At 34.0% G+C, this 18,070-nt stretch overlaps 1 protein-coding gene across 2 annotated transcripts; it reads right to left on the bottom strand.

Moving 5' to 3' along the window:
* Nucleotides 1-4,683: 4,683 nt before the first annotated feature.
* Nucleotides 4,684-15,767, bottom strand: LOC112514645 (putative BPI/LBP family protein At1g04970). 2 transcript variants are annotated; one of them, XM_025121229.1, is made up of 7 exons: nt 15,197-15,767; nt 12,630-12,769; nt 9,897-10,090; nt 9,739-9,803; nt 8,022-8,270; nt 6,887-7,012; nt 4,684-5,058 (listed from the first exon to the last, which is right to left on the bottom strand). In XM_025121229.1, exons 1-7 carry the CDS (start codon nt 15,599-15,601, stop codon nt 4,864-4,866), a joined length of 1,374 nt encoding a protein of 457 aa, XP_024976997.1. In that variant the 5' UTR covers nt 15,602-15,767; the 3' UTR covers nt 4,684-4,863. The 2 variants fall into 2 exon arrangements, with proteins under 2 accessions (XP_024976997.1, XP_024976996.1); XM_025121228.1 differs by having other exon boundaries at nt 9,739-10,090.
* Nucleotides 15,768-18,070: the final 2,303 nt, after the last annotated feature.

Here is an 18,070-nt window from a genome sequence, read left to right as displayed (position 1 = left end):
TAATTTACTTGTAATCTTGATTTTTAAGTAATATGCATCAATATACAGTACTTCATGCATTAAAAACGATTTTTAAGATTTTTTGTCAAATGTTTTATAATATAGTATAGATGTATAGATTTAGATTGGAAGGAATTTAAGGTCATTGGTGTGTTTGGTTTGTAGGAATTGGATTCCATTATTTATAAAAATAATTAAATTACATTTTTATTAATCGATTATTACAAAACAAACGTTTTAACATTTTTTTGGAACCTTATTGCATACAATCCTACGAAATCCCGAGCACCCCCTGATGATTTCAAAATCTTGTGTTTATAGGATTTCAAATCCGGACAATTCAACAAACAAAAATGGGATTGGAATTGATTTGAAATCCAAATCCCCCAAATTCATTTCATTCTTGCAAACCATAAAGGACCTAAGATCAGTATTTTAAGTAGAGTATAAAAAATGATGGTCATTTTTTGCTTTTAAGATTATCAGAGTATCTTTAACGAATTCTTTAAAATGAAAAAATGGAGACGAGACGTGAAAAAAAAATAGTCTCGTGTTTGGTATATCATGTGACAAAAATAGGATGGGACAACGACTAGTTTTCAACTAAGGAGCCGTTTACCAAACACTTATCCGGTAAGCGCTTACCGGTAAAATTTAACACTATTATTTACTTATCGTGTAAGATTTTAGTCCACCAAAACGGTTTCGTATGCAACAATTTACCCGGTAAGCGCTTACCGTGATAAGATTCGTCGCCCTCACTTACCGGGTAAGACTCTTGGTCATTGTCTCGCTCTTACCGAATAAGATTATTGGTCCTCACCATATTCATGCGCTTACCGTGGTAAGAGACGTCGCGCCTTACTTACCGGGTAAGACTTTTGGTCCTTGTATCGCTCTTACCGGGTAAGATTATTGGTCCTTACCATATTCATCCGGTAAAGTAATGTGACTTGATGTTCACTTACCCGAGTAAGCGTTTGGTAAACAACACCTAAGATTTTTTGGGAGGAACAAGACAGGGCTAATTAACAAAATTACCATATTATCAAATGGAAGACAAACAGTTAGTCCACTTATGTCTTAGTCATGTCAAACGTAAGACATATAGTTAGTTCAGTCTTGTTCAGTTCTATCATGTCTCGTCTCGTGCAGTCTGCATACCAAAGACTACCTAAAAGTATCTCCAAAACAAAGAAAGTATGAAAGAGAATGGTTCTTTCTCCAAATACGGAGACCATCTAAAAAATGATGTATTTTTTTTACTATAATTCTATAAATATAAAACTTTGAAAATAATTATTTAGAGAAATAAATAATATTTTTATTAGGGAGATGAAATATTTTAATTAATGTTAGATTCTCTAAAATGGAAAATCTGTTGGGTATCATTAGAGATTTCAACTTTTGGTTGTTTATTTTTGGAGAAATTTAGGAATATGTTGGAGATGTTATTAGAGCATCTCCAACAATTATATTATTTTAAAAAAAATTAGAGATGTGGGAAGAAAAAAAAAATGCTCCAATAACTATCTACACTTGGGATCACATGACATCAATATGTTTTCCTGAGACCCATGACATCACCTTTTTACACTTGAAATTTTACAGCAATAATATATATTATATCATTAAATATCCTATAAATTTATTATTTTAATATGCTTTTATAAAAATTATATAAAATAATAATAATTTATTCTCATCGGTATATATGAATAAAAAATTATTTTCTCGCCATATATCAGGTATTTTAAATCTGCAGTATTCTCTAGCTTTCTCTTATTTCATAGAAAAATATAAAAAACTTGTTTGAACAAAAGCCTCGTTTTCTCTGTTTTAGATGATTTATCAGAGATGCTCGTATAACATTAAATCCATTATAATCAGGCTGTAACGTGTGTTAGAGGTCGTTTACTAAACGCTTACCTAGTAAGTACTTACTGGGCAATTTTCCTCACTGATGAACATGGTAAGAGCCAAAAATATTACCTAACAAGAACGATGATAAATATGAAGAGTCTTATCCGGTAAGTGAGGGTGACGGCTCTTACTAGGGTAAGCGCTAACCAGGTAAATTGTTGCATAAGATACGTTTTGATGTACTACAATCTTATCCGATAAAATAAACCATAGTTTGACTCTTACTGTAAGCACTTACTGGGTATATATTTGGGTAAACGACCCCTTAATGATTTTAATTGTTGTACTTTTAATTTCATTAAGATATGCAAATAAATGGTAAAATGACAAGGTTACCCTTGTGTTGATTTCAAACGAAGTTACCTTCAAGATATCTGTTGCATTCTAGTTATCGTTACGTCTCGCTCTATTGTACAAATATATTTCTTTTTACCAACTTTATATTATGAATGATAATATCATGCATATGCATTTTGTACATGAAGTAAAACTAATGTGTTGTGAATATTGAAAAATTGGAATTGAGGACCTTGAAAAGCATGTCTAACGGTCTGTTTGTTTTTTCAAAATTACTTCTTAATATCTTTGAAGTCCGATTTGTTCAGACGTTTGGGTATTAAGAGCGTTTATTTTATTCGCGCAATGCGGCGGGATGTCAAATTTTATAATAAGCTTACAACTAAAAATGAGTGCAACAATTCATTAAAAAATACAAAAATCACTGTGGGGGTGGAGAGAAAACATAGAGGTATGAGAATGTGAAGGAATGAGTGAAATGTGTCAACGATATATTGGAAACATGAAAAGAAAAGGTAATAATGTGCATCGTTAACTTGTACTATATGTTATTTTAATTGTAGATTAAGAGATTTTAAGACTTAATGCATAAAGTAGTAGTACTTAATGCATTATGAGTTGTTTTTAAGACTCTGTGCATAAATGTATAGTACTATGTGCATTAAAAGTTGTTTTTAAGACTTTTGATAAATCTGGTTTAAAAGGTAGTATAGATAAGAGTTTAAAACCCCTAAATGTCATCTGAAGTTTTAAGTGGTAAACATATACTTTAATACCTTTTAATCTTAATCTTCCCTCTACCAAATGATTTATATTTTGGAGACTGGAAGAGTTTTGTTAGCAAAAACTATTTATCTTATATACTTTTTGTAAAAGACTATTTATCTTTTATATTTTTGCACTAGTTTAACCGATTCAAATTTCAGACTTCAAACGTAAAAACAAACAATTTTACTGATGTCAAATTTCAGGACCACCTCTTATAAATCATAAGTGAAATCGAACTTCAGATTTCAGTACCTCTTAAAAAAACAAACACCACCTAAGTATTTATTAGTAATCTACAATTAATATTAAGGGGCTGTTTGACAGTTGCTGAATGATTTAGTTCAGAATAGTTAAGAGGTTAGAATGGCTAAGAGGATCAGAATGGTTATGTGCTGAATGAAACAAGATTGTTTGGTAATTGTTCTCTGAATGACAACAAATTACCATTTTAACCCTCAAGAAATACAATAAATTCTAAACGGATATATAGAAAAGATGTTGTTCTTCATATCAGTATCAAATCCTCAAGAAATTGCGACCGGAGACGGCGACGAGGCGGCAGCGATTGTAGGGTGGGGGGAGGGGCTGTGAGCGATGTGTGAGGAATGATGGGAGAGAGGGCAAATATGGAAAAAGAGAAGTCTGAATGATTTAGAAACCCCTTAGATGCAAAATGGTTAAGAGGGAAAATGTAACCATTCAGAGATTTTTTTTTGTCAAACAACCTCAACCTCTTACCGATTAAGAGGTTGGCTCTTAATGTAACCATTAAGAGCCAAACAAACATCCCCTAATACTACTTAGGGGTTAATTGGAAGAAAACGATAAAAAGTTTTTGAAGTTTATTAAAAAATTATTTTAAGTAACATTTCAATAAGCTAGTTTATAAGTTATTTTTTACCCATCCAAACAGGGATTCGGCGACAAACTTCCCCTTCGCATTCCCCCCCTTGTCTCCCTCCTTTCTCTTTTCGGCTTTGGCTGTCGGCAAACCCCTTTCTTGTTGTTGACTATACCCTTTAAATTTGCCAAAGGGTCTTTGGCCTAGCAGCATGTGAGTCATTGGTCTCCTAGGAAGTCAGGGGTTCAAACCTCACCAAATGTGAGGAGGGTGTGTGAGTTTACTTGTTCTAATTTGCCGTATATAAATATTATACTTAAAAAGAGATAACTTCAACCACAAAAGTGGTGCCCAATTGGTTTGAGTTTGGCTCCAAAGGTCAAAAGTACATGAGGTCTCAGGTTCAAATCCAAGAAGGAATAAAAATTCCCTTGTGACCACGGAGGTTCAAATGCAGTGACTCTGGACTGTCTGCAAAGTAGGTGGTCGTCCTGAGATTAGTCGGCTCGCATGACGGGTTGGATATCCAAGTTAATATAAAAAACCTGGCTTGCCAATACAAAGTTATTTTGTATACTGTAACAACTGAATTTTTTAATGTTTGATTTACAATCCGGACATTTTAGTCTTTTGGCCAAATTTTGTATAACAACATCAATCTAAAAATTGGGTACTTTTTTATGACTTAGAGCGATAACCAGTTAATGCTTTAATCGGTTATCCGGATACTTAAATGTTTAAAATTTTACATCTTAGATACCAAAATAGAAGTTTTAAAAACACGTTTACCCAAAATAAGAATCAAGTTAAAATACATAACATTTTCATGCAATTTGCCCTTAATTTTATAATTAAAAGGGTTCAAGGCTTATTGCATTAATTGGATATTGGTCTACAAATATACAACTAAATTATTGCATCTACAACATGATATCTAATACTAGTACAATATACAAAGACTACTCAATACATGATCCCGATCGACATACCGAGACTCCAAAATTATCTAATACCTATCGTACAACAATATCCGTTCACTTCAAAATTAAGTGAGAAACGTATTCATATGCACGATCAACATCACTACAAACAATAATCTTCGAATCACCATAGATAATCGAGGCATTCTGAAGCCCGTAGCCATGGAAATCAGGTAAAGAGTATCCTATCTTTAGACGTAAATTCACGACCGGTAAGATGATCCTTCTCAGAAACGCCGACATAACAGACTGCAAAAATTCCAAAAACTTGCGTCAAGTCCAAGGTTCGTTGAAGATATTGTAGACAAAGAAAACGTCAACATGATTGCCGACAAATATACCAACCGGACCAAAACGTCAATTGTCTAGCAGTATCCACGTTTCGCTAGATCCCAACTTTTTTAGAGGAACATGGTTCAAGCCTCACAAAAAGTGAAGAGTGTGCGTGATTTTTGCTTTTTATAATTAATATATACTTTTAAAAGAAGGATACTACGAGGCGTGTTCGTATGTGCTCCATTGCAATAATTTGTTTTCTGATGCTTGACAAATATGATATTCGATTTTTACGCAAAAACAACGGCAGGGGTGAGATCTAAAGAGAACCCTGAAGAAAAAAACGAACCACAAAAAAGAAGATAGAAAAAAATATACGGAAATTTGATGTCAAATTATAAGAAAATGACAATTTTTTTGGTGTAATTCGTTTGGCTCCGATTTTCATTATATTTTGTCGATTTAACAAATAAGAGATAATATTTTATTTTATAAAGACCACCTTTTTAATCATTTCAATCGGATCATCTCAATCAACAGTTTGGATGGGTTCTTCTGTTTTTTAGGGTTCTCTCTGGATCTTTCCTCATAGCGATATTTTGAAAGAAATATGCAAGGAGTTGCTACAGTAGAACTGATTTTTGGGAGTAAATGTGAATTAACCAATTATCCATCGTTAGAGTCCCACATCAGTTAAACTTGGACCATTTCTCCTCAATACGTAATGGAACCTCCCTAACTTCTTTTCTCAAAAGCTCTTTTGGAGAGTAATCTAATGGGGTTTCACATATTCACATCCACACCGTTAATCTCTTTGTTGCAACTAATTATCTTATTCCAATTCACCTTAATCCTCTTTTTTCTTGATTAACCTGGATATCCAACCCGCTATGCGAGCCGACTAATCCCAGGGCGACCACCTGCTTTGCAGATAGCCCGAAGTCACCGCATTTGAACCTCCGTGGCCACAAGGGGATTTTTATTACTCATTGAATTTGAACCTGAGACCTCCTAGTACTTTTGACCTTTGGAGACAAGCTCAAACCAATCAGGCACCACCCTTGTGGTTCCTTAATCCCTTTTTTTTGAAGGGTGTCACATATGCCTGAACTAATCTCGACAAACTATGACTACAAGAAATCAACCCTGATAAACTCAGTGACCATAATTGTTGTGTACTGTACCAAACCTTGCACAGATGAGATATTCCACAACATCCCTCATAACCTCAACCACTATGCCACAATCCTTGTGGTTCACCTTAATCCCTTTGTTGCAACTAATTATCTGATTTCAATTTGGATTCTTAAACATCACAATAATCACGTTAAAAACCCACATCCAAACTCCCCTAAAATGAAAAAGACATCGATGTGGATTTTTTTAATGATCAATCAAATATTATCTCCGTCCCAAAATAAATGTCCACAGTGAAAATTGCACACTTTTAGGAATATGAAATCGTTACACCTTAATTAACAAAAGGACAATTTTATCCCTGGTAATAGAGAAATTTTCTCCACCTCTTAAGGTTAGAATGGGAAAGTAGGATTTTACTTTTAAAACTGCGACAATTATTTTGAGACAAACTAAAATGGTGACCTAACACTTATTTTGAGACAGAGGGAGTAGCATTCGGGTTACCAAAATGTATATTTAGCTTAAAGTTTAATGCGGGGGTGTCAAATTAATTGGAATATAGCTCTATTTCACCTTAAAAGTCGAAATGCATCTTTTTTTTACTGAACGATATCAATATCCCATTTAATGATACGCAACCAAAGATTAAAGACGAATGTACCTGAACAAGGACCATATGCAGGGTGCCGATTTTACTCCATTTCAGAGACATTGTGAGTTTGCTTAAGCTAACACCACCAGCAAGAGTGCTCAATGAGATACCTGCAGACCCCGAAGCTTTGATCTCCTGCAAAAAAAGCACAAGCCAATAAGCTCAACTCGTTCGTTGGTCAAAAACGAGCCATTTTCGCCATCTCTGAACGCGTAAAATACAAATAATCAATTAGCAGATAAAGGCTTTTTCCAAAGCCACAGGGGATTTTCCTGGCTATTATCTTTGGGGATACAATAGATTAAACTACAACAGATTCTCTATTACAAGGGTACACATTCAACTACAACAGAATCTCCATATCGGAGATTATAACATTAATTATATAACTAAATATGAACCACAAGGGTGGTGCCTGATGGGTTTGAGCTTGGCTCCAAATGTCAAAAGTACCAGGAGGTCCCAAGTTCAAATCCAAGGAGGAATAAAAATCCCCTTGTGGCCACAGAGGTTCAAATGCGGTGACTCCGGGCTATCTGCAAAGCGCAGGTGGTCGCCCTGGGATTAGTCTGCTCGCGTAGCGGGTCGGCTCCAGGTTAATCAAAAAAAAAAAAGTTTCCTATTGGTGGAAATGTATTAAATAATATTTCTCTCATTGTTAATCATTTTGGGGGTGTTCTCCAAATTTGGAGAATTTTACGCTCTCTTTCCTACTTCCTCCATTTCGGAGAAAGGTTTTGGAGAATTTGTTGGAGCCAAAAACATGCCTAAAATTCCCAAAATCTCTATTTTCTCCATTTTGGGGAATCTGTTAGAGATACTCTTTACACTTTTTAGTTAACTAAATGACAAAGAAATTTTCTCCATCTCAGAATTAAGGGTAGAATGGGAAAGTAGACGCTTACTTTTGACAATTGACACTTATTTTGAGACAAAAATAGAAACGTGGACTCTTATTCCCGGAGGGAGGAAGTAGTTGCATAAAACATTTTTTTTGGAAGGGTGTCCTAGTCTATGCCCAGATTAATCCCGGCAAATTGTGACTGTAAGACATCAGACCTGATCAACTCAGTGGCCACAATTGTTGTGGACGCCAAGAATTAAACCGAGGGCATATGGGATATTCAGGGTAACATATACATACCATCGAGATGCAAGCAACTGGAATAACATCGCCATTATCCACGACATTGATGATGACATCTGAGGATACCGAAGCAACGATACCCTGGTTTTCAACTTCTATGATCGGAGGTGACAAAATAGTAAAATTCAAGCTCATTTCGTCATTTGGGTATTCTTTATACAACTTTGGAATTATAAATCTCCATCCGGCGGTGTTCAATAGCTTCTGCTCTGGTAAGTTTTCGATGATCCAATACATCTTATTTGTCTGAAACAAGAAAATGCAAGTGAGTTCCGACATCGATCCAAGTGGCAAAAAAACTCAACCTTGGAGTTTAGGCTGTTGTTTTACGAGTGTGATAACGTATATATTTCATTAATAATTAAAGAAAGAAAGCACACATGTGCTTAGATAACACACACACACAAATATATATATATATATATATATATAGAGAGAGAGAGAGAGAGAGAGAGAGAGGGAGGTTCAAGGGAACCCCAAAAAAAAATGAAAAACTGGGGAACACCCCGATAACCATCCATGTGGACAGTATGCACATGTGCATACAAGTAATTGAAATTGTTTCTTGATTTTTATGCATGTGTGCATGTTATGCACATGTGCATATGGTCCAGATGAACATCTGGGTGTTCCTCAATGTTTCATTTTTTTGCAGTTTTCACTGAACCTGATCCTATATATATATATGTGTGTTTTCTCCCCAACAGAGCTACATGGAGTGACAACTACAACCGAGTGGTCACTAATAGAGTGTGTTTGATACACGGACGGAACTACAATGGACCAACTGTTTGGTATGACTAGGACAAGACAGGAAAATGGTGAATAAGTTGTTATAATATATAAATGATATAATATATTTTAATTATTTATATCTATAAACAAACATCAGATGAGGGTAGTATAATAACTTTTATGATATATAAACATATTATAATACATGATATATACACATATGTATGTATCTATACGTGTGTGTATGGGTATGTGTGTGTATATATATATATATATATATGTACATATATATAGAGAGACGCATAATCATTTACAAACTCAATAAATCGTACAAACTTACAAGCCATTTTTCATGTGTTGTTTCACATATGAAAGAAAACATGTGAAAATGCACTGTAAACAATGTTGCTTAATATGTGAAACGTCCAGGACTGTTTCGTGTGATGGAAAAACTGCCTTGAATGTCTCACATATGAAACAACACTACATAAACACTGCATTTTCACGTGTGTTGTCTCATATATGAAACAAGACATGAAATATGGTTTGTAAGTTTGTACGAATTATTGGGCCTGTGCAAGAAGGGGACTATCTATATAAGGGTCCTCGTTTAATTATTCCTATAAGGTCAGGTTCAGAAAAAACCGCAAAAAAAAAAAATGAAAAATTGAGGAACACCCTGTCACCCTTTATCTGGACAGTATGCACATGTGCATACAAGTAATTTGTAAGCAATTTGTCCGGTATGCACATGTGCATAAGAACCAAGAAACAACTTTGATTACTTGTATGCACATGTACATACAGTCCAGATGAATGGTTATTAGGGTATTCCTCAATTTTTCATTTTTTGGGGGGGTTTTCTCCTAGAACTATTCCTATACACACACACACATAAACCACTCAAGTGTTACAAAATTAATCCCAAAGATTCTATGAGTTTCATATGATTAGTGATCCATAATCAGTGAGAACTTACATTGAAATACACTACTGATGCCGAGTTAAGAACATTTTCATGCACCGAAATCCCGACCATCTTCTCTGCATTATTACACGAACCAGTTGACAACAAACTGTTACCGTAACGACCAGAAGTTATTCCGTAGCCAATTTGTGTAAATAACCCATCAATACCAATAAGAAGAGAAGTATTGGTCATGATAGGACCCTCAGTAATGGTGATATTTAACGTAGCAACATCCCCAAAAGCGATTTCTTTTGGAAGTGATTCAGAAATCGAGTCAAGCTTCATCACCCCATCCATCACATTCTTGGTAATGGTATCTTCGACTGCAGAAACTATGTCGTCTTCAAAATAATCAACTATTCTGGAAAAAACGAGCTCAATAAGAGAAAGTTGACCAACCATCTTTCTTGCTAAAATGCAAAATAATAATAATAAAAATCAAGAATTAGAACGATTTTTTGGACACAAATGGCAAGGATGGTTCTTGTTTTTACATTTATGTAGTTCACAGAGGCGGACCTATAATTTTTTTTCAAGTGGTGCCACAATTTGACCATAAAAAAACGAAGCTAAGGATTTTTTTTACAAAATCATCATTGGTTTGTTGGTTAGTTCCTTGCTTTTTGCATGTAAGCTCCTGTGTTCGAGTCTTTTATCCCAAAATTTTCATAAACATAATAAACTGAAATTAAAAGCTAAAAACTAAGAAAATGATACAAACGAGATTCAAATGTAAGCTGGGAAGGGGCGAAAAGACTATGCAAGCTAATTCTACTAAAAGAAATGGTCGCAATTAATACGGTGGTCACCTTCACGACCCTAATTTTTTAAACTATGACGGAGGAACGAAGGGGTGTCCCGTACCACCGTATGCACGATTGTGGGTCCCCCTCTTTTCACAAGTCGATGGTATTCGTCGAAACAACCACTCTCCCTTTGGGTAGAGGTCAGGTCTGCGTACATCTTACACTCCTTAGACCCCACCACAAGTGGGACATACTGGGTTTGTATGGTTTGCCAGGATACTTCGGTTAATTGTTAGTTAGCAATGAAAGCCATGCTTATGGTTCTAAAAGTCATCACTTCAAACCAAATGCAACATTTGACATTAGATAAATGAAAACGATAAGACTATTAGTCAAATATCTAAAATACCCCTAAATTATAAGAAAATACGGGAATCTTGGGTAGCACAATCATGGCTACCAATACTTTTCAATCATCAGTAATGGCAAAGAGGTAAATATGCATTAAAAATTAGCCAAAAAGGAAAATTTTCATCTATTTTGGGATGGAGGGACTCATTCTTTTTGCATATATATATATAGAGGGAGGAGCAAACGAGAATGCTAACTATTTAAGGAAAAATATGAAAACGGCCAAATCATGTGAAAAACCAGATGTGATTTTACATTAAAGGCCAAAAAATGTGCGGGCGACCCTACGGCTGCGTCTTTAGGTTGAGGGGGCAAAGTCGTGTGAATCACATGTGATTTTGTACTTGATGTTAGTGTAAAATCACATGTGATTCGACCGTCCTCTAAAATGGTACCGACGTACCGTTATTGTTTGAACCCAACTATCTCTCTCACTCTCTCTCTCTCTCTCTCTATATATATATATATAGGGTTAAATGCATGAAATAGCAACCTACTTTCATAAATTTTTATATTATAGCATTCTACTTTTGTTTTTCTTTATTATAACAATGTACTTTCAAATTATTTTTTATTAAGACATCGTACTTTTAAAAATCTACCTATAATAGCAATGGGTAACCTGTTACCTTTTAAACCGGTTAACCTCTTGACTTTTTTGCTTGTGTGGCTTTAATGAGGTGATGTGGATGACACATCACTTTGATGACTTAACTAAAATAAAAATAAAAACCTATTTCAAATTATTATTAGTGATTTTCATTTTTCATTGCTATGATCTATTAGAAAATTTTATTTTTGTCTTTTTCTTATTAAGTTGCATGCAAATTAAATATTCTAGGGTAAAATATTTCCTAAACAAATATGAAACATTATTTTCGAGATATATTTTGTTTGTAAAAAAGGTAACACTTCTTATTTTATGTTGTTAAAATAAATACATATCTTTTAAAGTTCTCTTTAAAATGTTAACGAAATAAATTGTGATCTACAATTTTTTAATATTGTTACATTAATAAATAATTCAAAAAAATCTAATTAATTTAATATATTTATTAAATAACATGTAAAATATCTAAATATTAAAATTAAAAATACAGTGTTTAATAAGAACTAGTAGATGCTATAATAAAATAATTTTGAAAGTACAATGATGTAGTAAGAAAGTCACGTCACTATAGTACATGTGGACAGTCTACGTGGACAATTATGTGGCATGGAAACCTGGTATAACGGGTAAATTTAAATCAAAAGGTTACCCAATGCTATAATGGGTAAAATTTTCAAAGTACAATATCCTAATAAAAAATAATTTGAAAGTACATTGCTGTAATAAGAAAAACTGGAAGTACAATGCTATAATACATAAATTTATGAAAGTGGATTGCTATTTTGTGCATGGGAAAACCATAATTGAAAAACTGAGGAAACGCTAGTAATCCTTCAACCGTACGGTATGCACATGTGCATATAAATAATTGAAGATGTTTCCTGGTTTCTATGCATGTGTGCATAACAGGAAAAATTACTTACAAATTACTTGTATGCATGTTATGCATACGTGTATAGAAACTAAGAAACATCTTCAATTACTTGTATGCACATGTGTATACTGTACAAATGAAGGATTACTAGGGTGTTCCTCAGTTTTTCATCTTTTTACGGTACCTGACCCTATATATATATACATCATGAATAATTTTGAATCAGAACAAGTGAAAAGGAGAAGGCCTGAAAAGATACCCTTGATAAAGCCAAGATGCTCCTCCTTCTAACTTTATGGAGATATAATGGACATAACATCCACAATCTTCAGGAGACAGGCTAAGACTTCCTTGTTGATTCTTTAAACCCAGCGTCAACCCGATTTCCATACCTTCAACCTTTGCAAAACGAAGAATTCATTAGCTTTCTACTAAAAAAGGCGGTGTAAGTTTAAGAGCATCTCCAACAGATTCTCCAAAATGGATAATCAAAACTCAATATCTCTAAGAAAAAATTACATTCAACTCCAACAGATTCTCTATTTTGGAGAGTACAATATAATTATATTACTGGAAATTAAGAATATCTTATACATGTTATAAAATATTATTTCTCTCTCGTAAACATTTAACATCTAGGTCTCTTATTGGTGGGAATATAACAAAATATTGTTTCTTTCTCATGGTAATCATTTTTGGGGAGTTCTCAAAATTTGGAGAATTTCACACTCTCTCATGCTTTCTCCATTTTTGGAGAATCTATTGGAGCAAAATTTTGCCTAAAATCTTCAAATTCTTCAACAATCTGTTGGGGATGCTCTAAGAACCTTTTTGCACTTTCTTTGGCCACATCGTTGCCAACTCAACAATTAAGAACTAACATAACACTCTACAATAGTAGTGACTAATAAGAACCTCCTTTTGTGGGTCCCATGTATTATCAACATCAATAATATGGATACAAAAATTATATAAAAACCTAATAATATGTCTTTCACACAAAAACAAGGTAAGAAGCCAAAGGGCCTTCGGCCTAGCGGTATCGTAGCCCTGGCTTCCTAGGAGGTAAAGGGTTCAAACCTCACCAAAGGTGAAGAGGGTGTGTGAGTTTATTTGTTGCATTTGCCGTATATAAATATTATATACTTCAAAAAAAACAAGGTAAGAACCAAAGTTCTTGTACAAGAACTCTAAGAATGTGGGTGACTTATAAGAACTCTCTCCAATGGTAGTTCTTATAAGTCACTACACTTTTTGCTGATAAGAACCTCCCGTTGGAGATGCTCCAAGAGGTGCAACCACAAAAACAAATTAACAAACCAAACAAACCCCAATATATCCCGCCTGAGAGAGTCTATGAGTGGGAGGGGTGGGAGTTTTGACCTCTACCTCAAAGGGTAGAGTGGTTGTTTCAAACACAAAAACAAATCGGAAGGAAAAATAAACGAAATCTTTATGAGCAAGAAACTCTCATTTTGTTCCCATTAAAAAACCGTATAAAAACACATAATAAATCCCTTTCCATGTTTGACACTTGAGAACATACCTTACAAATGCCATAGCATATCGTGAGAAACATGTTATAGATAACTACAGAATTTATTGTAACCTATGACAAGATTAGCACAAAATGAATCTTTGCTGACGGTCTTGCTTGCCATCTATGGATCATTAAAAAAGAAGGTTCAAAATGCCGTTTTCCATCATAACGAACTCAATAAGTTGGTTTCTAGTGTTGAAACTTTATTGCTCAAATAAGTATGCCGCTGCATGGTAAACACACTTCCACCAACATATTTACAAAAATGTAAAAGAACACTGCAGATGGCAATTAATGAACATAATGGTTCTTCATTGCAAATTTTCAGACAATTTTACTGTCCCATTTGCTATTTTCTGCAAACTTGAGTGTTTGGATTTTCAGACTTTTGCAAGTGTGTTAATAGTTTGGCAACAAATTTCCAAATAGAATGGTCCAAAATGCTAGTCACTAATCACTCTTTATTCACTTAAAAAAAGTTTAGAATGACAAAAATGATGCTTTATCTTCATAAATAGGAACTACCATATTCAAGTTTGATGACAAGATTAGGGTATGTAGCTACAAGAAGATCATACTGATAGAGTCCCGCATCAACTAGATTTAGACCATTTCTCTACAATATATGATGGAACCTCCCTTCTCTCCCCTCAAGGGCTCCTTCGGAGAGTAATCTGGGTTCCACATATTCTCACATGGTTTCAGAGCCAAGGTATACTATTCTAGTGGCTCAACACTTTGAGGCAATCTATACTCGTCTAGCACCCCACACCTATCTAACCCCCTCTCGACACCCTAGGACCATTTGTGCCCATTTAGCCTCCGTTGGAGGGGCGTGTTACAATCCTAGTCTGGCTAGACTTGGACCATTTATTTTCTATATATGTTGAAACCTCTCTTTAAGGCTCTACTGGAGAGTAATTTAGGGTTCCACATATTCTCACATGGTATCACAACCAAGGTTTACCACTCAAGGGGCTAAACATTGTGGGCAATCTACACTCGTCTAGTACCCCTCACCCATCTACCCTCTCTTATACCCTATGACAATCTGTACCCGTCTAGCCTCCATTAAAGGGGGCATGGTAGAGTCCCACGTCAGCTAGACTTGAACCATTTCCCTTTTGAATATGTTGGAACCTCCCTTCTCTCCTCAAAGGCTGTTTCGGAGATTAATCTGGTGGTCACTTCCACATATTCTCACACATACAAACCAATAACAAATTACTTCAGAAATTTACCTAAGACCAGAAAAAATTATTCAACTGCGCTGCTATGACATTTACCTGAATAGAGGCCAATCCACTATCAGAAAGATCAAACAGCCAAGTGCTATAAGAATAGCTCCAATTCAAACTCAAATTAGCAGTCGCACCAGAAGCAACAATCGTAACACCAATCTCACCAGGTTGAACAATCGAAGAAGAAACATTAACCTGATATATAACAATATCCGATAGAACCATACGAACCGTTCCAACTAATGGGATTTGAACTTTTTGTTCGATTTGGGGCAATTGAAGAGGAATCAACGATGAAATCGCATTGTTTATCAGTAAATCCTTAGCAAATTCGAGACCCTTTTCGGAAATACCAAAAGATATGAAATCATTTTCACCTGATTCAACACGAGTAGATGAAGAAAGCAATAATAGGGGTACTAAAAAGATGAAGAGAAGTCTTCGACCCATGAAGAATTATGGAAAAACTTGAAATAGTGGATTGAAATTGGAGAAGTATTCAATCGTTCAAACACATCATGAGGAAAGAAATTCAAAAAAAATAAAGTCAAATCAGCATGTTTTGCTCGTTTAAGAGCATGGATTGCAGTTAACTTGAAGAAAATGAAGAAAACGAGCTGCCTCGTGTCATGTGGAGCTGGGGAGCAAATCAAACGAAATACGTTACCTACTTTTGTACGTATAAAATTGGAGATGATAATATTAATTCCAAGAATTAGGGGTGATTGGGATTGTTTTTTTGAAAATAGCTTATGTATTTTTTTTTATTTTTTTTTTATAAAAATATTTATCAACTTATTATAAGTTAGAAGGATTTAATTTCTTTAAAAACTTTTTATTACCGGTTTAGCACCGGTATAAGTTATTTATGATGTCACACCGAAATAAGTCAATAAATTATTTTTATAAGCAATCTTAAACACCCCCTGAAAAAAGGAATAATGGAATATCACTATACTTTTTACCATTTCATAATAAATTTGAGCAAAAGGTCGAAAACTGAATGGCTGAAGCCAGACAGATCATCATGTCTTATATTTAAGCAAAGTCGAATTATCTGTCTATCAAATACAGACCCACCATTCTATGTATGAATTTAAATACACTAGAAGGGTACTTGTGTAATTCAACGAAATACATCTTTATTTTAATGTTTCATTTTATTTATTGTCTCTTTTAATATGTAATACGTTTTATGTGGTTTTGATAAAGATAATGTTTTTAGTTTTGAATAAAAATAAGTTTGAATATATCATAAAATTTTAAAAAATATATCGATATTAATATCAAATTAGCAATTTAAAATCTCGTTTTTTGTATAATTTCTTTAATTCAATTTTTTATTATAATTTAATTTAGGTCTAATAGCGAAATAATTTATTCTTGGCTTAACAATATAATTTTTATAAAGATAATGATTCTGTTAATACTCAATGATTATCCTAATTATATTTTAAATTTTTTATATTTAAAATGAGATGTTTATCATGTATTTGATTACGTTTATTTGCGTTTAGTTATACGAATTCAAAAATGGAGCTTTAATAAGTTGTAATTACACACAATTTACTTATAATCTTAAATGTTTCGAGCTCCTATTTCTGGAAGAGATTGTGGCTTTTTCCCGTCCCTTTTGGGACCATTCACTCAATAGCTTTCTCGGCCGGAAAAGCAGCTCCTAATTTTTAAGTAATATGCATTATTAAACAGTGCTTCATGCATAAAGAATGGTTTTTAAAAGTTTTTGTCAAATGCTTTATAATATAGTATAGATATATGTGAACTGGTAAATAATCTATAACATTGATTCATATATGTATTGTCAAATAAATTTTTTCGGATTTTTTTGAATGATTTATACATGAATTTTCTCTTGATCTTTCTTTCTTACTAGATATTTCTTCAACCGTCCCTCCGTATACGTACACACAAAAAATAATAATTAAATTTTTTTACCGTAAATTATCGTGTCATTACACCACTAACGATAACGCATGAATATCACCCCGACACCAGATGTGGTCATACTAGAAGTATATTTCCACTCAAATTGTGGTGACGGAAGAGTGTTCTTTTCCCCATCGACCTTTACAATAATAAAATTTTTTATCTTTTCTAAAAAGAACAGATATAATATTTTCCATTAAAATTAATGAATTGTTGAAACTAATTGATTCCCATACCTTACAGTATGTCAAAATTTATTTTTAATAAAAAAAGTGAAGGGTGCTTTCGGGATGCAGACACAGGTTATACACTCAAATGACCCCTTCTCATAATGAGAATGTATATAACCCTATCTCGGTCTGGTCCGGTATGAAATGAACTTATAATCATAGAATCGACTCGATCATCAAATTATAAGTTCATAACCCAAGCCCATTACCATTTTGTTCCATAGCCCTGAGGCTATTTACAACTATCCAATTAAAAATTCTCAGATGCACCAATCAATTTCACTTTTTAGCCATTTTTCAATCAAATTCCTCATTTTACCCAGAGTTTACACAAATGCCTTAGGCATTTGTACAAAGTCTATATTTTTTATTAACCTGGATATCCAACCCGCTATGCGAACCGACTAATCCTAGTACGACCACCTGCTTTGCAGATAGCCCGGAGTCACCGTATTTGAACCTCCGTAGCCACAAGTGAATTTTTATTCCTCCTTGAATTTGAACCTGAGACTTCCTGATACTTTTGGCCTTTGGAGTCGAGCTCAAACCAATCAGACACCACCCTTATGATTTGCAAATTCTATTTTTTGTTTCATAAAAAAGGCTTTTATGCACATGCGTAAAGCATCTACGTGAATTTGACTAAAATAGGAATCCGATATCGAAAGCGGCTAAAAAGTTAATTTGGTTTTACCTTGCAAACTCTCATGTGACAGTTTCCATGTCCACCTGGAGTTAGAAA

The sequence above is a fragment of the Cynara cardunculus genome, assembly GCF_001531365.2.
Source record: "Cynara cardunculus var. scolymus isolate 2C chromosome LG 6, CcrdV1, whole genome shotgun sequence".
NCBI classification, from domain to species: domain Eukaryota; kingdom Viridiplantae; phylum Streptophyta; class Magnoliopsida; order Asterales; family Asteraceae; genus Cynara; species Cynara cardunculus.
Note: the sequence above shows the minus strand (reverse complement) of the source record. Positions and strands in the feature narration are given on the sequence as shown.